At 40.0% G+C, this 19,123-nt stretch overlaps 2 protein-coding genes across 6 annotated transcripts; both read right to left on the reverse strand.

Annotated features, from left to right (window-relative positions):
* Window positions 1-7,289: 7,289 nt before the first annotated feature.
* On the reverse strand, window positions 7,290-13,383 carry LOC103709512 (leucine-rich repeat receptor-like serine/threonine-protein kinase BAM3). Of its 4 annotated transcripts, none has more exons than XM_039131637.1 (3): window positions 12,691-13,383; window positions 8,894-11,839; window positions 7,290-7,909 (listed from the first exon to the last, which is right to left on the reverse strand). In XM_039131637.1, exons 2-3 carry the CDS (start codon window positions 11,520-11,522, stop codon window positions 7,572-7,574), a joined length of 2,967 nt encoding a protein of 988 aa, XP_038987565.1. In that variant the 5' UTR covers window positions 11,523-11,839; window positions 12,691-13,383; the 3' UTR covers window positions 7,290-7,571. The 4 variants fall into 4 exon arrangements, with proteins under 4 accessions (XP_038987565.1, XP_038987564.1, XP_026661388.2 ...); XM_039131636.1 differs by having other exon boundaries at window positions 8,894-11,875; XM_026805587.2 differs by having other exon boundaries at window positions 8,894-9,514; window positions 9,599-13,383.
* A 96-nt stretch (window positions 13,384-13,479) lies between these two features.
* LOC103709514 (serine/threonine-protein kinase RHS3-like) lies at window positions 13,480-18,229 on the reverse strand. Of its 2 annotated transcripts, none has more exons than XM_039131639.1 (3): window positions 17,835-18,229; window positions 16,305-17,192; window positions 13,480-14,386 (listed from the first exon to the last, which is right to left on the reverse strand). In XM_039131639.1, exons 2-3 carry the CDS (start codon window positions 17,090-17,092, stop codon window positions 13,624-13,626), a joined length of 1,551 nt encoding a protein of 516 aa, XP_038987567.1. In that variant the 5' UTR covers window positions 17,093-17,192; window positions 17,835-18,229; the 3' UTR covers window positions 13,480-13,623. The 2 variants fall into 2 exon arrangements, with proteins under 2 accessions (XP_038987567.1, XP_008793132.3); XM_008794910.4 differs by having other exon boundaries at window positions 13,480-14,479.
* Window positions 18,230-19,123: the final 894 nt, after the last annotated feature.

The following is a 19,123-nucleotide window of genomic DNA, read 5'->3' on the forward strand; positions in this document are numbered from 1 at the left end:
TTCCGTTCTGCGGCACAGCAGCAGAATTTGGTTCGAACCTTGTGCTTTTGAAAATTAAAGGCAATCATAATCTTTCTCATATTTTAAAAAAAATGAAAATAATGGCATGCACCATATAGTTGAAAGCCTGCAACTACCTCTCCTGATGCGAACCAACATAAACCTCAGCATGAAATGATTCGTATCCGGACAGCAGCGGACCAGGGAGTTCGTTGTCTAACAACATCAGGTTAATTACAATCTCGTGAGGTCAAATAGAAGATAATCCTGTCTGCAAAGTTATCAAAACACTCCACTTTGTAGTCAATATTTTATATATGTAAACATCATGCAAGATTGAAAAAATAATTTAAATGTTTTGGAACTAAAGTATCGTATTTCTGTATGCTTACTAAACTAGAGGGCATAATTTACATTAAAAAAAAAACTAATTTACAAAGGTATATATGATTTTGTAAGTTTGTGAGCAAAAGAGAATTTTTTAAAGGATATTTGATATGATATATGTTGCTGCCCAAAGTCTGACCGATGGAGCTGCGAACAAGTGTAGCTCAGGACGGTCTGCTTGGAGTAGAAGTCTGACCATAGCTGGATTTGATCTGTCGAGAGATCCTCCGATGTTTAAGTTAGATAGAGCTTTGGCATAGCAAAAAGGAGAATAAACAACATATGAGATGCAAGAATTTACATTTTTAGGTCTTCCCCCTAGACCCACGCTCCACAGGTAGAGAAGATTGGAAAATGCTTGGTGGAAAAGCACAAAGATGAGAACAAAAAAAAATCTTGATACGAATCCTTCAATAATATCAGTAGTTAAGCAAAGAACAGTCAAGTAAAGCTCAGAGGAACAAGCAACTAAGAGTTGTGTCCTCGAAGGACATAATTCAAAAAATATAAATACTGTTTCGAGAATCAAGTGCTTCATAGGATATAAACTATTAATTTGAACATTCAGGGCAGTCACTGATGTCCTAAGAAAGACATACATAAGAAAGACATATTGGGATAGTTGAAGTTTTATATTTTTGGACTTTCTAAAGTAATTTATGCAATATCAACTTCTTTTTAATTTTTTTGAGAAAAAAATAGTGATTTGAAGCAAAGGATGGTGCATTTCTTGATAAATTGCAAAATTATAACAACAAAGGGTCGCGCCAACGGGACAATAATCAACATTTTCTTAGTACTTAGAAACTACTAAAAATTTCTTTATATATAAAAAATGTTATAATAAAAGGAAATGCTTTTGAAAGCATCAAATATATCCACAACTACGACCATGGGGTGAGGTAGAAAAATAAAAAGTTCCGGATATCACAAGTCTCTTTGATGTCACAATTAGAAACAAGTGAAAAATCATCCATTCACCTTTAGAACAAAAAAACCACGGAAGCCTTAAAAGAAATATTTTTTAAATGGTAAGCTTTCAAATAAAGCTTAGAAATAGAAAATTTTATTGTCTACACTGCATGCACTACATCACATGGTCATGCACGTAGCTTAACACGGCCATTGTTCCTATGAACCTTATTCATCAAGCATGAATCTCAATGCATTACTATAGAAACGGGCAGTTGTGATTGGCTGCGTGCACAGCTATGCAATAATTTCCCCTCGAAATAGGCCTATGGTGGAGTGGTTTCCAAACCTCAAATATGAGAACACGCATATGCCCTAAAAATACAGGTAAGGACTAAGAACTGACACGAGAAAACCACCGCAAGAAAACCCATATTGATGCAAAAATTGGAAGCCTCTTTTTTTTGGAGGGGATCTTCATCTTCAAGACAATAGAAAGACGGAACTATCCAGAATGGCTTAACTGTTAATTGGTCATAACAATTTTGTCTTGGATTGATTTACCTAACTCGATTCAATCCGGACACCCGACCTATTGGCAAGTATGACTTAGGTTGGATTCATGGCGGAGCCTCGCAAGCTATCAGGTCAAGACATTTAGGCCAGTTAATTAAATATACAACTTAACAAGTTAAGGGAATATGAGCTATCAAATCAACATCCAATAGGTTGAATTAGTTGGCACAAAAACTAAGAGGAGAGGAAATCAGGGGTGGTGATCGGTGGAGTCAGGTTTGAGCCGGGTCAAATTTAAGTTGAAAAAATCTCCCAAGTTATACCCAATATATTTATAATTAAATAGATTTTTTACATGTATACCCTCTAAATATACAAAATTGTGTAAATACCCTCATAAATTGCTATTTACATGTATACACTTTGTTTTCTTTCTTTTTTATATATGTACTCATACAATCTAACGTCGTTAAAAATAAACAATTTAAATTTAAAATAACTTGAATACTCTTACAAGTAGACGCGCAAAAAGAAAACTTTATAAGAATATACATAAAAATAGCAACTTTGCAAGGATATTCATGCAATTACGCATATTTAAGAGCGTATACACTTAAAAAAAAATTCAATTCCTAATCTGCCAAATCAGCTTAACATATTAGTCTATCATATTGGCTTCTAAGTTATTATGTTAACTCCTAATCTGCCAAATCAGTTTCTAAGCTGTTATAACAGCTCGTGTTTTGTCATATTAGGCTTTATACTGCTACATCAGCTCTTAATCTACCACCATGCTAGCGTCTATGATGATGTGTCAGCTCCTAGTTTATAACGTCAGCTTCTAAATTGCTACTTCAACTCTTGATCTAGTATGTCAATTTCTGAGTATATTTGTGATCTAATTTTCAAACTCAAGTTGGTATTTATAGTTCCATCTTGAGTTTGAGGGAGAATGTTCCTATAATTTTAGGTATCGTATAACAACATACATTACCCATAATATTTTTCATTAGCGTGATCATGTATCAACTTATGTTATTTTTTTTGCTAACATGATTTTATTAGAGTGATTTTAGGGATCACATAACAATTTGTAATACCCATAATATATATTTTTTGCATGAATACCCTCCTAAATATCGAATTTTGCATAAATACCCTTCCAAAATTGATATTTGCATGTATACCCTCGTAAAATACTTGTTTTGCTATTATACATTTTTTTTATCCTCATTTTTGCATATGTACCCACGCCAACTGACGCCGTTAAAAAACTTAACGGTTTCAAATTAAAATGGCTAAAATATCCTTAATAGATAGATGTGCAAAAAAAAAAAATATTTATAAGACGATCGTGATGGAAGACAAAAAAGTAATTTCAAAATTATATTTTATTTTTAATTAAAATAAATATAATTTTTATTAACGGTGTTTGAAGAACCATTATATTAGGATCATCTGTGCAAAAAAACAAAATTTTATGAGGATACATAAATAAATATAAATTCGAAGAGGATATCCACACAAATTTGAATTTTTAGTAGGATATTCTTGAAAAAAATCATATTAAAATTTATACACGAATATGTATAACTCCGTAGATATACCGAATACGATGAAATAAAAAACTATTTTTTTTTTTTTTTAATTTAACAATCTTGGTCACGTTCAGCACGAGAACTGGAATAATATGTCTCGGGAGACCACCAGTGCAGAGGACGCATGCAATTCAACGACCAGAGGACCAGCTGGTCCTGGAAACGAAAACCATTTTAGTTCTCCCAGTCCCTTTGGACCAGCTCAGAAATCTCTTCCTCGGCCACGACGCAGTTCTGTCCCCGCTCCCAGCCCTCTTCCATCCCCACCAAGCCGACAGCTCCGACCGGACCAACAGGCTCAGATAAGTCCGGCGTCGTTCCACGCACCCGACCTATCACGTCGCCAACGACAGCGGGACCGACCGGCGCTTTCCCGATTTGTCCTCATTCGCCTGACATCGCTACGGTAAACAGCCCCGCAGGATCACCGGAACTGAAACCGGATCCGGTACCGGATCCCAAGACGCGCAAAAGAAAAAAAAAAACAACACACAAGCTCGTTGCCTAACACGTATGAGTTCCGTTGACGAGGTCAAATTTCCAGACGCGGGTAAAAAACCGCCAAGGGTAAAAAAAGATGCGGGGTAAAAGACGGAAGGAGTGGGAACGAAGGGCTAGCCTCGTTTCATTTGCCGCAGTTGGCAATTGGCATCATTGTTCGACCATAATGACCCTCGATTTAGAATTCCGACAACAGATTTAGCGTGGCTGTGTCAGAAAATTGAATAAGGTATCATGCAGCCGGTACCTAGATAAATATAGCGCTAAAAGACATAGATTGACCGAGAACAACGGGCTCAAACGTCCTTTAGTTGTTGTCGTCTTCGTTGTTGTTTAGAATTCTTTATTAGCATAGGTATTTTAAAAAAATAATAAACCCAGATAAAAAAAAAAAAAAGTACCTTACGGTTTGGATCGATATGGTATCGATGGATACCATGTCGATCCGAGACATAGGAGAACCCAAGAGTTAGGTACGCCTTGTTATTTTGCCTGCAAATCCATGAAGGCTTGATTTCTTTATTTTTGTTTTTGTGATACAAGAAAGGCTCCATCACTATTCCAACAAATGTAAAAATAAGTTGTGAAGACCCATACGGACGCGTATTTAGTCCCACATCGATTATTTGCTAGATAGATTTTGGATACTTATACAGGATCAAGAAAACCCAAATAATATATTCTACCTAGCCATTTTGAGTGAGATCCTGAGATGTTACAAATGGTATCAGAGCAGATCCGACCCATAACTTATGTGGACTAGGGGACACTGCAGCACGGATCCATTGGGGCTGACTATGGGCCGATCGTGGTATTTGTGATTAGATTTGAATGAATTTGAACTATAATCACTCATCTACCAAGAAAGAAACCAAAGCAATTCCATACACAATATATTGCACCGAGGTTCTTTGTTATGGTTATGGCCTTGTTTAGCTATGAAGTCCTCAGCTAGGGAGCAAAAATAAATAAATAGAAGAGCGCTTTCCTCAGGAATTGTCAATATATATTCAAAAAAAAATGAAAAAGGAAAAGCATCTAAAAGTCCTCACTCAAAAAAAGCATCTACAATCTTTTTATTGATTAGAAATGCATTTATCTTCTATAACTCTTCATCAACTTGAACCTTTTCTGCTAGTTTGATCTCTCCACCTTAGCCCTGAAGGCTGCAGCACAACTCAAGACATGACATGACATCCTGGGCTACAAGCCTGATATGAATAGTTCTTTAATACCACTAGTTAGAAACTCCTCTTTTATGCTCCCCTCAGTTATGGTGTTACTTTTTAAAACTTTCAAATGTGAGAAGCTTCTAAGCTCCACCATCATAAAAGCTTTATGAAGCAATCAGGCACGCCTAACAGCAAGGTATGTACAATGTGAAATGTAAGCAAATACAAAGAACAAGACATAAGCAAATCTTTCCATTTCTCTTATTCCGTCTTTCATTTTTATCTTCCTTTCTCTTGTTATCAGTTTCAGCGATGTAATAATTTCGAAGGCAACTCAGATCTTATCTGCTCACATTGTCTGTCAAACTAGAGACACCGAGAGCGACCGAGCCCAACGTTCATCAAATGAGGTCAAAAAAGCTTAATGAAAGGAACTTGTCGTCTTCTCTGTCAGCTGCTCTTCCGTTCCATAAATTTTGGCCTAACTCGTACAAGCAGACTGGCTGGATTATTTTTCCATCATTTGGTAAGCAAAACAGGGGAAGAAAAGTGTTTTTTGCCCTTTCTTTGTTGGTTTTTACCACGCTGTTGCTTCTGCTGGGAGTGAAAGGGACTGCACAATGGCATGATGGTGGCATGGTAGATACAAGCGATCTCTACTTAGATTTTCAGTATCCTCCTTCGGATCCTGCGTGGTGGAGTCAGTCGATTGTATCGTATGATGAAATTTTCTTTATAGTAATGAAGATATAAAAAATTCAGTGTCACTTCTTGGATCATGCTGCAGTGTTGCATGTCTACAGAGCGTAGCAGTAATACGGAACAAGCTGGCCAACCTCTATCAAAATCAATTCTATATCCTCTTCCGAGGCATTGTATCAGTCCTCTAATAATAGCCAAAATGCTTGCTGAGTGGCATGATCATCATTCTTCATAGGATTTCATGCCTCTCTTCTCATCATGGACCCAAAGGACTCTACTTGCCATGCCACAGACTTCTTAGGTGCTGGCCAGTTAAAAAGCTACGAGCAACATTTTAGATGGAATGCAACTTCAAAGTCCACTGAACATTATTCTAGCAAGATTCAGGCACACAATCAAAAAGGCAATATCATGCTACGGACTCCTGTGAAATGCACTCCAATAGCTGCTAAGACCCATGAATATCCACCAGTTTTGCCTCCATTTAGAATCTTTTGATACCCATAAGCATCCCTTCTGTTTGCTGGGCAACCACTATTCTCTTTCCGGATACCCATAAGCATCCCTTTCTGGTCCTTTTTCATTCACTGTCTATTTGTCCAAGCATTGTGGTCTCCTCTTTTATCATGCTCGAATCTCCGTGGTTTGCCCAAGAAAGTTAACATCTCTTTGGTCCACATGGAGGAGAAGAAAAATTCAGGTCCGTCTAAGAAAAAAGGCTGGGATCAATTGCTCATGGCACTCATGTGGAACATCTGGCACGATAGAAACTCAAGGATCTTGTTGAAAAGAAAATAGTTTTTTTTATTTTTTTGCTTGTGGAGCTATCTTTGTAATGCCAAAACCTCTGTTCCCACGACTGTTCTTTTAGATAAGTTTCTTCTCAGCGTAATTACCGCCCTACTTCTTGTAAATAATTCTTTTCTTTCAATAAAAACTGGGGAGAGTTACTCCCTCCATTGACACTTCGCTGCGACTCATGAAGGTCGGTAACATGCATGAGACACTTCGCTGTGACTCATGGAGGACGGTGGCATGATGTTGCTACGTTGGTCACAAGTAAACTAGTTCCACCAACAATAATGCACATAAGGCGGGGCCTATCCCTGCCAACTTCTGCATCTTATTACAGATACAAGGGTCCTCTGTGTCTGGCTGCATCATCGCCAACTACAGCACGGATTAGGACCATAAGGACTACCACGGAACCTTGTCACGCAGCTATAAGGTTGTCTCCACTCTGGACCACATAATTGGTTCAGTACCTTCCGTCAAAAAAATAAAGATAATAACGGGGCAAAAGTTTGAAACCTCAACTAAGAATCCAAATCTATTTAAACCTAATCACAAGCATCACAATCGGTCCGTAGTCAATCTCATAGAGCCCGTGCTATAGTATTCTCTAGTCCATATAGGCTATGGGCGGATCTCCTCTAATATCATTTATAACAACTTAGAACTTCATTTTTTGAATTTCTTAGTTCTGTATAAGTACCCAAAATCTTCTAATGAATAACTGATATGGGACTAAATATATGTCTACATGGAATCTGAGACAGCTGCTGCCAAACTGGCCAACAATAAGGACATCTAACAAGTTTCATATAAAATTAGCGGGACAAAGTATGCACATACTGGACCCATCACATGCACTAGTACATATAATTTGATAAACGACACCCCCATCAGCCAGAGGATTCCTCCCCATTATAACACCCACCATGCACCAGCAGAAAAGCTCTCTGCAAATTAAACTGCAGCGATTTTAAGGCATGGAAGAAGATCAGCGTGTCCGGATCCTGTATGAGTGCTTCGTCTGTTCAAGCATCTGAACAACCTCTCTCATGGTGGGCCGCTCGACGCTCTGCTCTTGGACGCAGAGCATCCCCACGAAGAACACCTGCATGGCCTCTTCCAATGGAACATTGATCAGCCTTGGGTCTAAAATCTTCACCACCCCTTCTTTGCTCCAATTTGTGTTCATCCTTGCCCACTGGACAATGTCTAGTCCTTCCTCTCCAAAGTCCCCCACTGGTTTCCTACCGGTGATCAGCTCTAAGAGAACAACTCCGAAGCTGTAAACATCGCTCTTCTCATCAACCCTCAGAGTGTATGCATACTCTGCAAGTAAATAAGAAAAAGGGGATAATTAAGCATTCTTATGGCCATATTTGAAGATTGAGATCGGTGGATATCATTAAAAAGCTCTCATTATTTCTTTTATGAAGGGAAAAATCGAAATTTTGTATGTAAGATAACCTTCGGATCCATGTCATGGCATGCAGGTTGGAAGTGAGAATTTTTTTCCAAATAAGAAGCCCATCAGCATATGGCACACAGGGCAAATGGAGCATTTGTATGGGAAGAAAGAGCAAATGAGGCGTCACCAATGCTTTATCCTGTTATTTATGTGCTTTTTCCTTCTAGGAATTGGAGAAAATATAAAGCATGGATCCCAATCAGGATTCCTAGACACTATGGAATCTGGGGTTTGTTATTGACTGAATGATGGTTTTGGGTCAAAAAGGTGATGCTATTGTGTTGAAAGCAAACTGGGCATGGGTTTCGAGGGGGAGAGAGAGAGAGAGAGAGAGAGAAGGTTGGTGGCACCAAATGGTGGAACGAGGGAAAAGCAAAAGGAAGGGATGCTGCTTTCTTTCTTTGAGGATATGGGTCCTCAGTGCTCTCCTTCTTAGGACTGCACCAGATAAAGCTCATTGCTTTAGCCCTATCTACCAGTGTATTTTATTGAGTATGTCTTCTTCATCAAAAGAATAACTCAGAGAATATCTGAGCATCAGAGATGGTAGGTCTAAAGACAAGAGGACCGTTCATGGTTTTGAGAGTCCACTGAATCGCTTCCAATATATAACTAGTTTGATATATTTTTCAAGGAATAATTTATTAGATATATAGATATGCAAACAGTTCCTTCCTTGGGATCATGGAAGCACAAGTTGCACTTCCTTTTCTACTTATAAACCAGAACGTAAAATATTAGAGAAGATCTATCATCAAAATAACTAAAACTAATCAAAAGTTTCAGATCAATTGGGTTAAGCTCAAGCTGCTAAATTCTAAACAAAGCTTAATTTGATCACATACCCGGAGCAATGTAGCCATAAGAACCAGCAATGGCTGACATGCATTCGGAGACTCCGGTGTCCCTCAGATACTTGGCTAGGCCGAAGTCCGCAACATGAGCTTCAAAGTCTTCATCCAATAAGATGTTATTGGATTTGACATCCCTGTGAAGTATGGGAGGACAGCAATCATGGTGCAGGTAGCATAATCCCTTGGCTGCCTCAGTTGCAATCCTCAGCCTAATTTGCCAATTGAGGTACCCTCCTCTCTTCCCATGAAGTACTTCTCCCAGGCTTCCATTCGGCATGTACTCATAGACGAGCAAATTAGTCTCCTTATTAGAACAGAATGCGAGCAACCGGACGATATACCGATGTCTTATCTTACCCAAAGTCTGTATCTCTGCAGAGAATCCATTATCATGCGAAGACCCTTTGCTCATCCCCAGCAACCGCTTCACTGCAACCTGCTCCCCATTCGGCATGGTTCCTCTGTAGACAATTCCAGCTCCTCCTCTACCTATAATGCAGTTCTCTTTGAGGCATTCTACGATGTCTTCACTCCCAAATTCTAACTTTTGGAATGCTGTGAGCTTCCATGACTTCGAGTTCCTCCTCATCATCGACCGGGTCTTCATGACAACTGTCGTGGCAAAAACAATAGAACAGGTTAAGAGGCCTAGTGCAAAGAGGAGCTTAAATTTTCCCGGGAGTTGGGTTTTGGCACCATGCTGTTGGTCTGGTTGGAACTGCGACATCGATGAGAAGTTGCATGGATTTGAAACGGACCCACAGAGTTGAGGATTGGCAAGAAAAGATGAGGCATTGAAATAAGCGAACTGCCCGGTCTCCGGTATTCTACCGGAGAGATCATTGTGCGAGAAGTCGGCCGAAGTTAGACTCTTCAAGCCTCCGATCTCCTTCGGAATACTCTGGTTCAAGTGGTTCCATGAGACATTGAGGTAATTCAGTATGCGAATTTGAGAGACTTGAGCTGGGATCGGTCCGGTGAGCTGGTTCTGGCTCAAATCCAAGTATGTGAGCAAGAGGCAATCACCTATCTCGGGGGGAATTCTACCAGAGAAGTTGTTCCTGCTCATATCCATCTTCAGCATGTGCTTCAGTAGGCCTATCTGAGGCGGCATCGGCCCGGTGAACTGGTTGCCTCCAAGAAGAAGAATCTCCAATGCAGAGAAGTTTCCGATCGATGACGGCAGAGGCCCGAACAACCTGTTGTTTGAGAGGTTGAGCTGGCCTAGCTTCCCGGGCTTCCTTGTTGGCTCCTCTGCTATTACTCCAGTGAGATAATTATTCTGCAATTCCATCAGCGACAGCTCCGGTAAGTAGAGAATTCCCCGGGGAATGGACCCGCTCAAGTAGTTCTGACCCATTCGAACCCTCGAGAGTGTCGAGCATTCTCCGAGATCATCTGGTAAGGGACCAAAGAGGAAGTTGTTGAGCAAGATTAGTATCTCCAGCCTCCGACCGAAGCAGAGAGCTTTTGGGACTAATCCGGTGAGCTTGTTAGTTGACAGATCAAGCTCTCGGAGCTTGCCATTCCGCCCGAGCTCAGGCGGGATTGCCCCGGTGAAGTTGTTCTGCCAGAGCATTAAGGCCTCCAGATTCGGCAGCTCAGCAATGAGCTCTGGAATCTCGCCATGAAACCGGTTAAAGAACATATGCAGCAAGACGAGTTCCCGGAGCTTGGAGAACTCTTTTGGGATCTCGCCGGTGAGAGCATTGTTCGAGACGTCGAGGTATCTCAAACTGCTCAAGTTGCCTAAGTGGGGAGGAATGGTGCCACCGAGCTGATTAGCATGCAGGAAGAGAGTGTCCAGCTTCTCTAGATTGCCCAACTGGGGTGGGATCTCGCCCTCCAAGCCGCAGCTTGATAGGTCAAGATGGACTAGGCTTGCCAAATTCCCGAGCTCGGCCGGGATGCCGCCATCAAACTCGTTGTAGTAACCCAAGTAGAGCTGCATTAGACTGCTGAGGTTGCCAAGCTCGGCCGGTATGGACCCGCTCAGATTATTTCCGGCGAGCGAGAGATAGCTCAGCGCCTTGAAATCGCCATAGCTCGCCGGGATGGCTCCTGAGAAGTAATTCCCGCCAAGGTCCAGGTGTTGAAGCTTGGGTAGCATTGAAAGGCCAAGAGGAAGAGACCCGAAGAAGTCGTTGTTGTAAGCATCAAACACTTCGAGCTCCACCATTGTAGAGAAGTTCCACGCCAAGGTACCATTAAACTGGTTGTCCGAGATGTTGAGATGTCGAAGGCCCGAGAGCTTAGTGATGATAGGTGGGAACTCACCCAAGAGACTGTTTCCGGCGACTGAAAGGTATCTAAGGCTCCCGAGCTGGGCTATTTCTGGGGAGATGAAACCAGAGATGTTCGAGTTGGATATATTAACCTCGACTACCAAACGCTTGGTGTCGTCGCATCGGACACAAGCCCATGAGCAAAGGGCTGCATGGCTTGACATGTTCCAGCTCTGGAGTAAGTGGTCTGAGGTGTATAAAGACTGCTTGAGGGCAACCAAGATAGAGGCTTGCTTCCTTAGAGATAAACTCAGGGAATTGGTGGGAGAAGCAGAGGAAGGAGATAAGAGGAAGAGGAGGACGAGGAGGAGGAGAGAGGAGAGGAAGAGAGCCATGGTGAGCCTTGTGGGGGAGAAGAGCGGTTAGGTTCTTCGGATGTTCTTATCCTTTTATTTGTGAGAGTAGAAGGAAAAGAGAAACAACGGAACTGCAAGAAGAGTTTCACAGGAATGAATGTTATTGAAGTGGTGGTGCCTCTCGGCTTTCGGGTTCTCTTTCTTCCTTTCTCTTCTTTTTGAAAAGAAAAGCTAAAGCTCTCGAGTGTATTAAAAGCGGATCCAACGGGCCGTCGGATCAGAACACCCTCCTCTTGGTGAAAGCCCCTCTTCATGGATAAATTTTCGAGAACACCCTCCTCATCCTACACTGCTGGCTGAAGTAGAGAAATCAGCAGGGTGTCAGCTAAGAGCTGCAATTCCACATCATGAAAAGAGAAATCACCATGCATCAACTGTTTCATGTAAGCATCATCACTCACAAAAACACTGTCAAAGTATTCATTAGTATAAAATTGGTCACCATTCTTTTCTGCTCGTAAAGTTTATTTGTTTTCAAGAAGGCCTTGTGACAAATAAGGGCTTTGCTAGGTAGTTGGTGTCTAACCTTTGTTCAGATAGGGAGAACGGGCTTGAATTTTTCTCAGGTGTTTAAAGATTTTCAGATCATTTCAGGTACAGTGCAGCTAGATGCATTTGTCATGCAGTGCGCATAGCATGAATGCTCATGAAGCCAGTTTGGTTGTAGAATTAGGGAATTAATATGCCACATAGCCTCTGTATTCAGTCTTTAAGGCTTAATCATCAAGAAAAAAAGTGGTCGGTAGGTAACTAATGCATGGATGTAAGTTGTTCTGATGTGAAATTTAATGATTTAGGAGCAATGTGGGGTCCTATCTTGGCAAAGAATAGCTTTTGAAGCCCTATTGCTGGATCCTAATGATGCAGCATTGCAAGGTCAAAAAGCTGTTGATAGGAATTAAATACCGGCAAAGAATAGCTTTTGAAGCCCTTTGTCCAACTATGAATCCCTAGTGGTTATCACCAAAAATATGGAAATAATAAATTCACTTCTCCAAGTCACTGCAGAAACTACATCAAAGGAAACAGAAGATGATGATGATGAGATGAATGATGGTGAGGAGGAGATTACAACCAGCTAGCAGAGAGATAACATAACATGCAGTAACTCAAGAAGGGAGATATTTACAGCTCTATCCTCATTTACCTTTACTACCGGGGACCGCATCATGCTTTTACTTCATGCATGGGGTGAATCCCTGCCTTGCATTCAGACTACAGAATGCAATAGAAAAGATGGATGTTGGTGGATATAAGGAATGTACTCATTCCATCTCTTTTGTTTAACATGTGACTGGAAAAGAGAGTTCACCTGTTGTCAACCATGAAGAGATTTATTTGATTTGTGAGACTGTTCTGCCTTCAAAATATGAGAACCATAAAGTAATAGGAAAGCATGTATGGAGGCTCTGAAAGGAAACAATCACCCATCATATATGTGTTCAATCATGTTACAGAGTAGATAAAGTGAGAGGGTCGTGCATAGGGAAGTAATTTAGTTTTGCCAAGGATGACCATCTAAAAGTTAAAAATGAGATAGATGATGGCTTCCTAGCAAAAGCAAAACATTGTTAAAGCAAGGGAAACACTTCCTCACCAGATGGGCAACAGCTGCTCCTCTTCAAATAAGCAGAGCTGCTGTTGTATCAGATAAGTAGCACGACTAATAATCTAAAATATGCGATGAGAAAAAGTAGTCCTTTTCACCCTGATCGAAATGAAATTCAACATAGCTCCAACATAAGTCATACAAACCAATAGCTGTTGTTATAGGTAACCTTGTTTTAGAGCAAAGACTAGTTTACTATGTTTGTTCCTCTAAATAAAAAAGAGAAGTTGGAGCATCCACCAAATCATGAAAGGAAAAAAAAAAGAATTTTGTAGAAGAAAAGAAATGAGAAAATAGTTGCAAGAAGACCATCCTCGCCATCAGTCATTGAACCAAAAGAGCCCAAGCACCTTTCCATTGATTATTCAACTTCCATTCTCACAAATAATTCTATTGATAAGTCATTCTCTCATGAGGATGTATAACAATGATTTTGCCAGTATCTTATCTACAACTAGTCAAAACATTTGGTCAAAAATACTCAAAATCAAGATGAGAAGAATCATTTGTGTTGACCTTACTCACATCATTACCAGTAATGCCAAATTCAGTGGCCTTCTTCCCAAGGTTATGAACTTCCTTGCAAGCGAATCGTGCAAAGTCCACTGGTTCAGGTATATGAGGTGGTGTGGAGCTCCTCACCAATGCCCAGTTCACCCCCTCGAAAAATGGATGTTGCTTAATCTCGGTGGCACCTCTTCGGTACGCAATCCTTTTCTCTGGGTCCTTCACCAAGAGGCTGCGAATGAGGTCTCGGGCAACTGAACTCACCACCGGCACCTCTGGGAACTTCAATGGCCGGCCTACTACATTTAAAAGTGTATCTCGATTTCCCGACCCCTTGAAAGGTGTTTTCCCATGCATTAGCTCATACAAAAAGATGCCAAACGTCCACCAGTCAACTGCACTGCCATGGCCCTCTCCTCGGATGATCTCAGGGGCCAGATACTCATGAGTCCCAACGAATGACATCGAGCGTGCATTTGTTGGCTCCGCCATTAGTTCTGGGAGGGCCCCTTTCTCAAGGCCAAAGTCCGATTTGGACTTCCGGTTCCTTTTAGGAAGTATGCGGGGAAAGAATGCCGTTGGTTGGACACAGCCCTGTACTGCATGCTCACTGTCAAGCATGCTTTCGCCGATGCCATCATGAGTGGATGAGGACTTGACAAGTGTTGGATTGACGGAGCACCGCAGTGACAGGTCGAAGTCGGATAGCATAATATGGCCATCCTCTCTGACAAGTACATTTTCCGGCTTCAGGTCCCTATATATAACACCAAGCATGTGCAAGTACTCGAGTGCAAGCAACACCTCAGAAGCATAAAAACTGTTCCAAACAATGCAGAAACATGTATGAACAAATTGTTGAAATGAACAAAGTTTGAAATATTCCTACAACGAATCAGAGATTGATTTGTTGAACTTGGACTCTCACTATATGTTCATATGGGGCACAAAGAAAACTGTATACGAGAAGTGAAGATTCTGGTGATGACAAACAAGACAATATGGATTTTCTTTTTAAAGTGAAGGGTGAGACTAGATAATTGAGTTATGAGTGGGGATTTTCTTTAGAAAGAAACTACAATTGAGGTTGTGGTTTGAATCTGCAACAATAGTCTGTTGTTTTTTAGCAAGGGAAATGAAGAGAAAAGAAGAGGAAGAAAATAGGAACAGAACATTCTAGCATCCACCTAAGGAAAAGAAAACTCATGCTTTATACTTTATCTACGTTCTATTTTCTTCTTTTTTTTAAAAAAAAAAAGCTCACTACTCTCAACACATCAATATATGTACTAAATGAATCATGTTTTAAGCTTGTGAACAGGACTTGCCTAGTGATTGACTCAGAAAAGAAGAGAATCCAAACTAGGATCCACTGAGATAGTTCTAACTCAGAATATTGACTCGTAATCTAATCTGAACTCTAAAATAAAATGCCACCCCTAAATCAATGTCTATCAACACAAAATTATTGGATTCTCAAGGATCAACTCAAAAAAAAGAGTTGGGGGGGGGGGGGGGTGTCGAGGGGGTTTGTTTAGAGCTACCAGCCCAAAATAGACCACACTATCTCCATAATATTTGAACACCCAGTAAGGCATGCCTTCCCAATATTTCCAGATTATTCCATATGAGGTGTTTACCATCTGAAATAAAGGCAACTTTACCTCATTGAGATATGAGATATTCCTCCCCTTCTCATCATATTATCTTAATTTTCCACCTGACACCCTTCCATGCTCCTTTTATTTTAAAAGAATTTCCCTCCCTCACTGAAAAGGCTCACCAGAATTCCTGCCTTGCTTTAAACCACAGAGAAAACCAACATCTTGATACATTAACCCTCTCTCTACGCATTAGATATTCTCCAAATATGCATCCCCCAACCCCCACAACAAACTACTAACTCCTGTAGAATCGTCTCTGCTACTCTCCTTAGTCACATTTAGAAAAGTGATTCTTTAAGTAGGTGGACTGCCAATTATGGAATTTACTAAAATTAACTTCAGACAACTTATAGAGCATCTCCACCATCGCACGGACATTCTCACTTTCTTGTGCTGGAAATAGGGGTTGATATTGAGATGTACATGCTCCAAGAGTATCTCTATGCCATTAAAGTAAAGGTTCTGCATCTTGAATGACATAATGCACATAATTTATTTTACTTTCTAGAAGAAAAGGTCATTTTATTTGCTCTGTCTTTCTGATTACTTTAACCACAAAATTTCCTGTTTCCCGTTAGTCATGCAAATAAAGCACTACAACAAATAATCCATGCCAAATGGAAGATTCTTGCACAGTTGTAAAAAAGAGTGAGATGAAATTCTAATTTCACCTCCTAGAACTAAGCAACAGTGAGTAGCCACCAATTAGTAAGAATTACAATAGTGCAAGAAATGGGAAAAACCAACACACGTCCAAGGTACAAAGAAAAAGTAGAAGACGCACACAGGGAGGTTCACCAAGGGGAAAACGAAATATTAAAAATAGTTGTAGTGAAATGACTAAATGCTAGAATGTGCCTTCGAACTGAAGGCTCTATGTAACTTTCTTACAATTTACTACATTATTTTATCACAATAACTGAAATTAACTAACACAAATTGTGGTAAATGAAGGAAGCAGAATAAAAGTTAGAAGCTCACCGTGCAGCCTGCTCACTGAAATACTTGTTAGGCTGCTTCTGCCGGAGAGAGTTTAGATTCCCTCCACTACAATACTCCATGACTAAGCAATAAAACTTGCCTGTCTCAACATGGGAATATAAAGTTGGTAGAAAAGGATGATCAAGGAGGCCAAGAATTTCCCTTTCAGTTTGTGCCCGGATTAGCTTATTTCTACTAACAAGTGAGGCCTTGTCCATAACCTTCATGGCAAAATAGGTGCTAGTGTTCTTGAGCTCGACAAGATAAACACTGCCAATGTCTCCATAGCCAAGGCGCTTCAGGAGATAGAAATGGTTTAGGCCAAGAGGGGGATCTTTGGAATAACATAGCTGAATGGCCTTCCAACGAGAATCACTCCCGGAGTGCCGCTTGATGGATGCTGTAGTGAAACTGTCTAAGCTGTCACTACGGGTGCTACCAGTGCTATCTCGGTCTACAGAGCAGGTACCTGAATTGCTGATCTTTGCGTCACTTGAATTCATGCATGATGTTGCTGTTGAGGAGGATATGGAGGTGGATGATGCCTTTGATCTCATTGGTATTTCCGGACAAGGGCTGGAGCTTGGTTGCCTTGACACCAATGGCCATGAGTCCCCTGATGTCAAAGCAGTACCATCTTTGGTTACTGGATCTAATTTTTTCTTGTTGCTTAATGCTTTCTTCCCTTTCTCTGGTGTTGCTTCTAGATTTGCAACAGGTCTTCGGCTTGGGCTCGGGCAAGAAATGGGATACCGCCCAGCTCCAGTATCATGACTCAGACTTGTCATTGTATCACTATTATACTTTGAAATTGTCTCCAATTTTCTGTTCTTGCACAATGATTTATTCAAAAAAAAACAGTATTCAACTGACAGTCCGTGTGACTATCTGCGTCAGACAATAAAAATTATTGATGTTATCTCACCACAAATAGATGAGTTAACATGTTGCATGGTTATGGCAGAAAGACGAATAACGCACAGTAACTGGTTTCTGAGCAATATTAATAAGCAACTTAAAATATTACCAAAAATATAACAGCAAATATTTGCACTTGTACAACTATATAGTAAAATTTTGTCCAATTGGTGTTATCCCTTTGCAAACCGTTAATTCAATATGTATAAAAGGCCCAATAATACAAGAGATGGGAAAAGAAAAAGAAAAAGAAAATGGCACAATGTGTGCTATTAACATCCATAACTCTAATTTCTTTTCTCTTTCCATGAGCTTAACCAAAAACAATATATTTTTGATGAATTCTATCAAATTATACATATATTATTGGACGATACAGTTTATATTAACCTTTGATTTAAATCTTTAAATATGATTTATACTAGTTTAAAATCTAAAATTTATGTATTTTGGTGGTTTCTAACCTATGCATCGGGTTATCATTAATTAAGGCATGATTCCACGTCAAACTAATAAATCGAAATAAAAATTCAGATTCTCAAATAGAATAATGGAGCGAAAGCTTGGAACGTAAATGCCCCGGAAGAGGGAGAAGGGAGAAATAATTTATACCAAGCTGGTCGGACAGCGAATTATCCTTGGAATCCGATATATTCTCTTGCCCCCCTCATCTATTCCCGATCAATTCCACAATCTCCAACCTTTGGTCAGACAAACTACAAGATGAAAATTTCCGTGAACCACGAGCCATACGGATAATCCCGAACAGGATTTGGGAGGAGAGTCACCCCCGAAAGAATCGAGGGATTGGAGAAGGTTGGAGAGGTCGTTGGGAGGGGAGAGGAAAGCGTGGAGGAAGAGGAGAGGGGAGAGGAAGAGAGAAAAAAAAAAGGGGGGGGAAAGAGGGAATCCATACATATGCAAATAGTTGGATAAATATAGATTTGAAATCAGCGCAAGAATAGAATAGATATAGATAGAGAGAGAAAGAAAGACAGAGGGCTTGGGGTGGGTAACTCGGAGAGTTGCCGATGGAAAAAGGAGGGCAGTTGAGGCGGGAGAGCATTGTATGGGCACGTGCGGTGCACGTTGGGGGAAAATGACGAAGAAATAGCACGCGGAGGGTTTGTTTTGACGGTTAAGCTAAATATTGTATTGGATTCCTAAATTGAGCTAATATAATTAGCATAATCAGTAGATTTTTTTTTCTTCTTCTTATAAAATTTGGGTCCGCTCACTTCGAAGTTTTTTATAAGTTTTTATAAATATAGGTCTAGCTCATCCTGTCATCCTATAATTTTGCTGGTAGAATTTTTTTTTCAGCCTAATCACCCCAAAAATATTCTAAATATAAGATAAAATATCAATAGTTGAGATCCACTTAACTTTTTCTTTTGTTTGTTGTTTATATTCCTTTTTTTTTGTTAACGCATTCCTTTTATATATATGTGTTAAAATTTGGAGCATTGTAGAGTACAATATATGGTAATGTTTAGAAGATAAAGTTTTGGAAATGTTTTGACAAATTGGAGATATTTTTCAGACTTCTAATGCCCAAGGCATTAAAATACAGTGGCAGACCCAATTCATTGAGGTTGACATTGCCAAGATGCTGTAGATTTAATTTATATATTCAGCTTATTATTGAAGCCTCGGTCTCAGAAAATGAAAATATAGGTACTCTATTGAGGATAGAGTTATTTCGCAGAGAATGACAAGGAAACTCGAATATTTGATCATATTAAGTTAAAAATTTAAATATTTTATTTTATTTTACTTATTATTATATATTTCAACATATATTTTGTTTCTTTGTTTGAAATTTTATATAAAGTATGAGATATTGCTACTCAATATACAATCCACCACACCTAACTTATCGTAAAACCAGTATCGACTCC

Source organism: Phoenix dactylifera, chromosome 11, assembly GCF_009389715.1.
Source record: "Phoenix dactylifera cultivar Barhee BC4 chromosome 11, palm_55x_up_171113_PBpolish2nd_filt_p, whole genome shotgun sequence".
Classification (NCBI taxonomy): domain Eukaryota; kingdom Viridiplantae; phylum Streptophyta; class Magnoliopsida; order Arecales; family Arecaceae; genus Phoenix; species Phoenix dactylifera.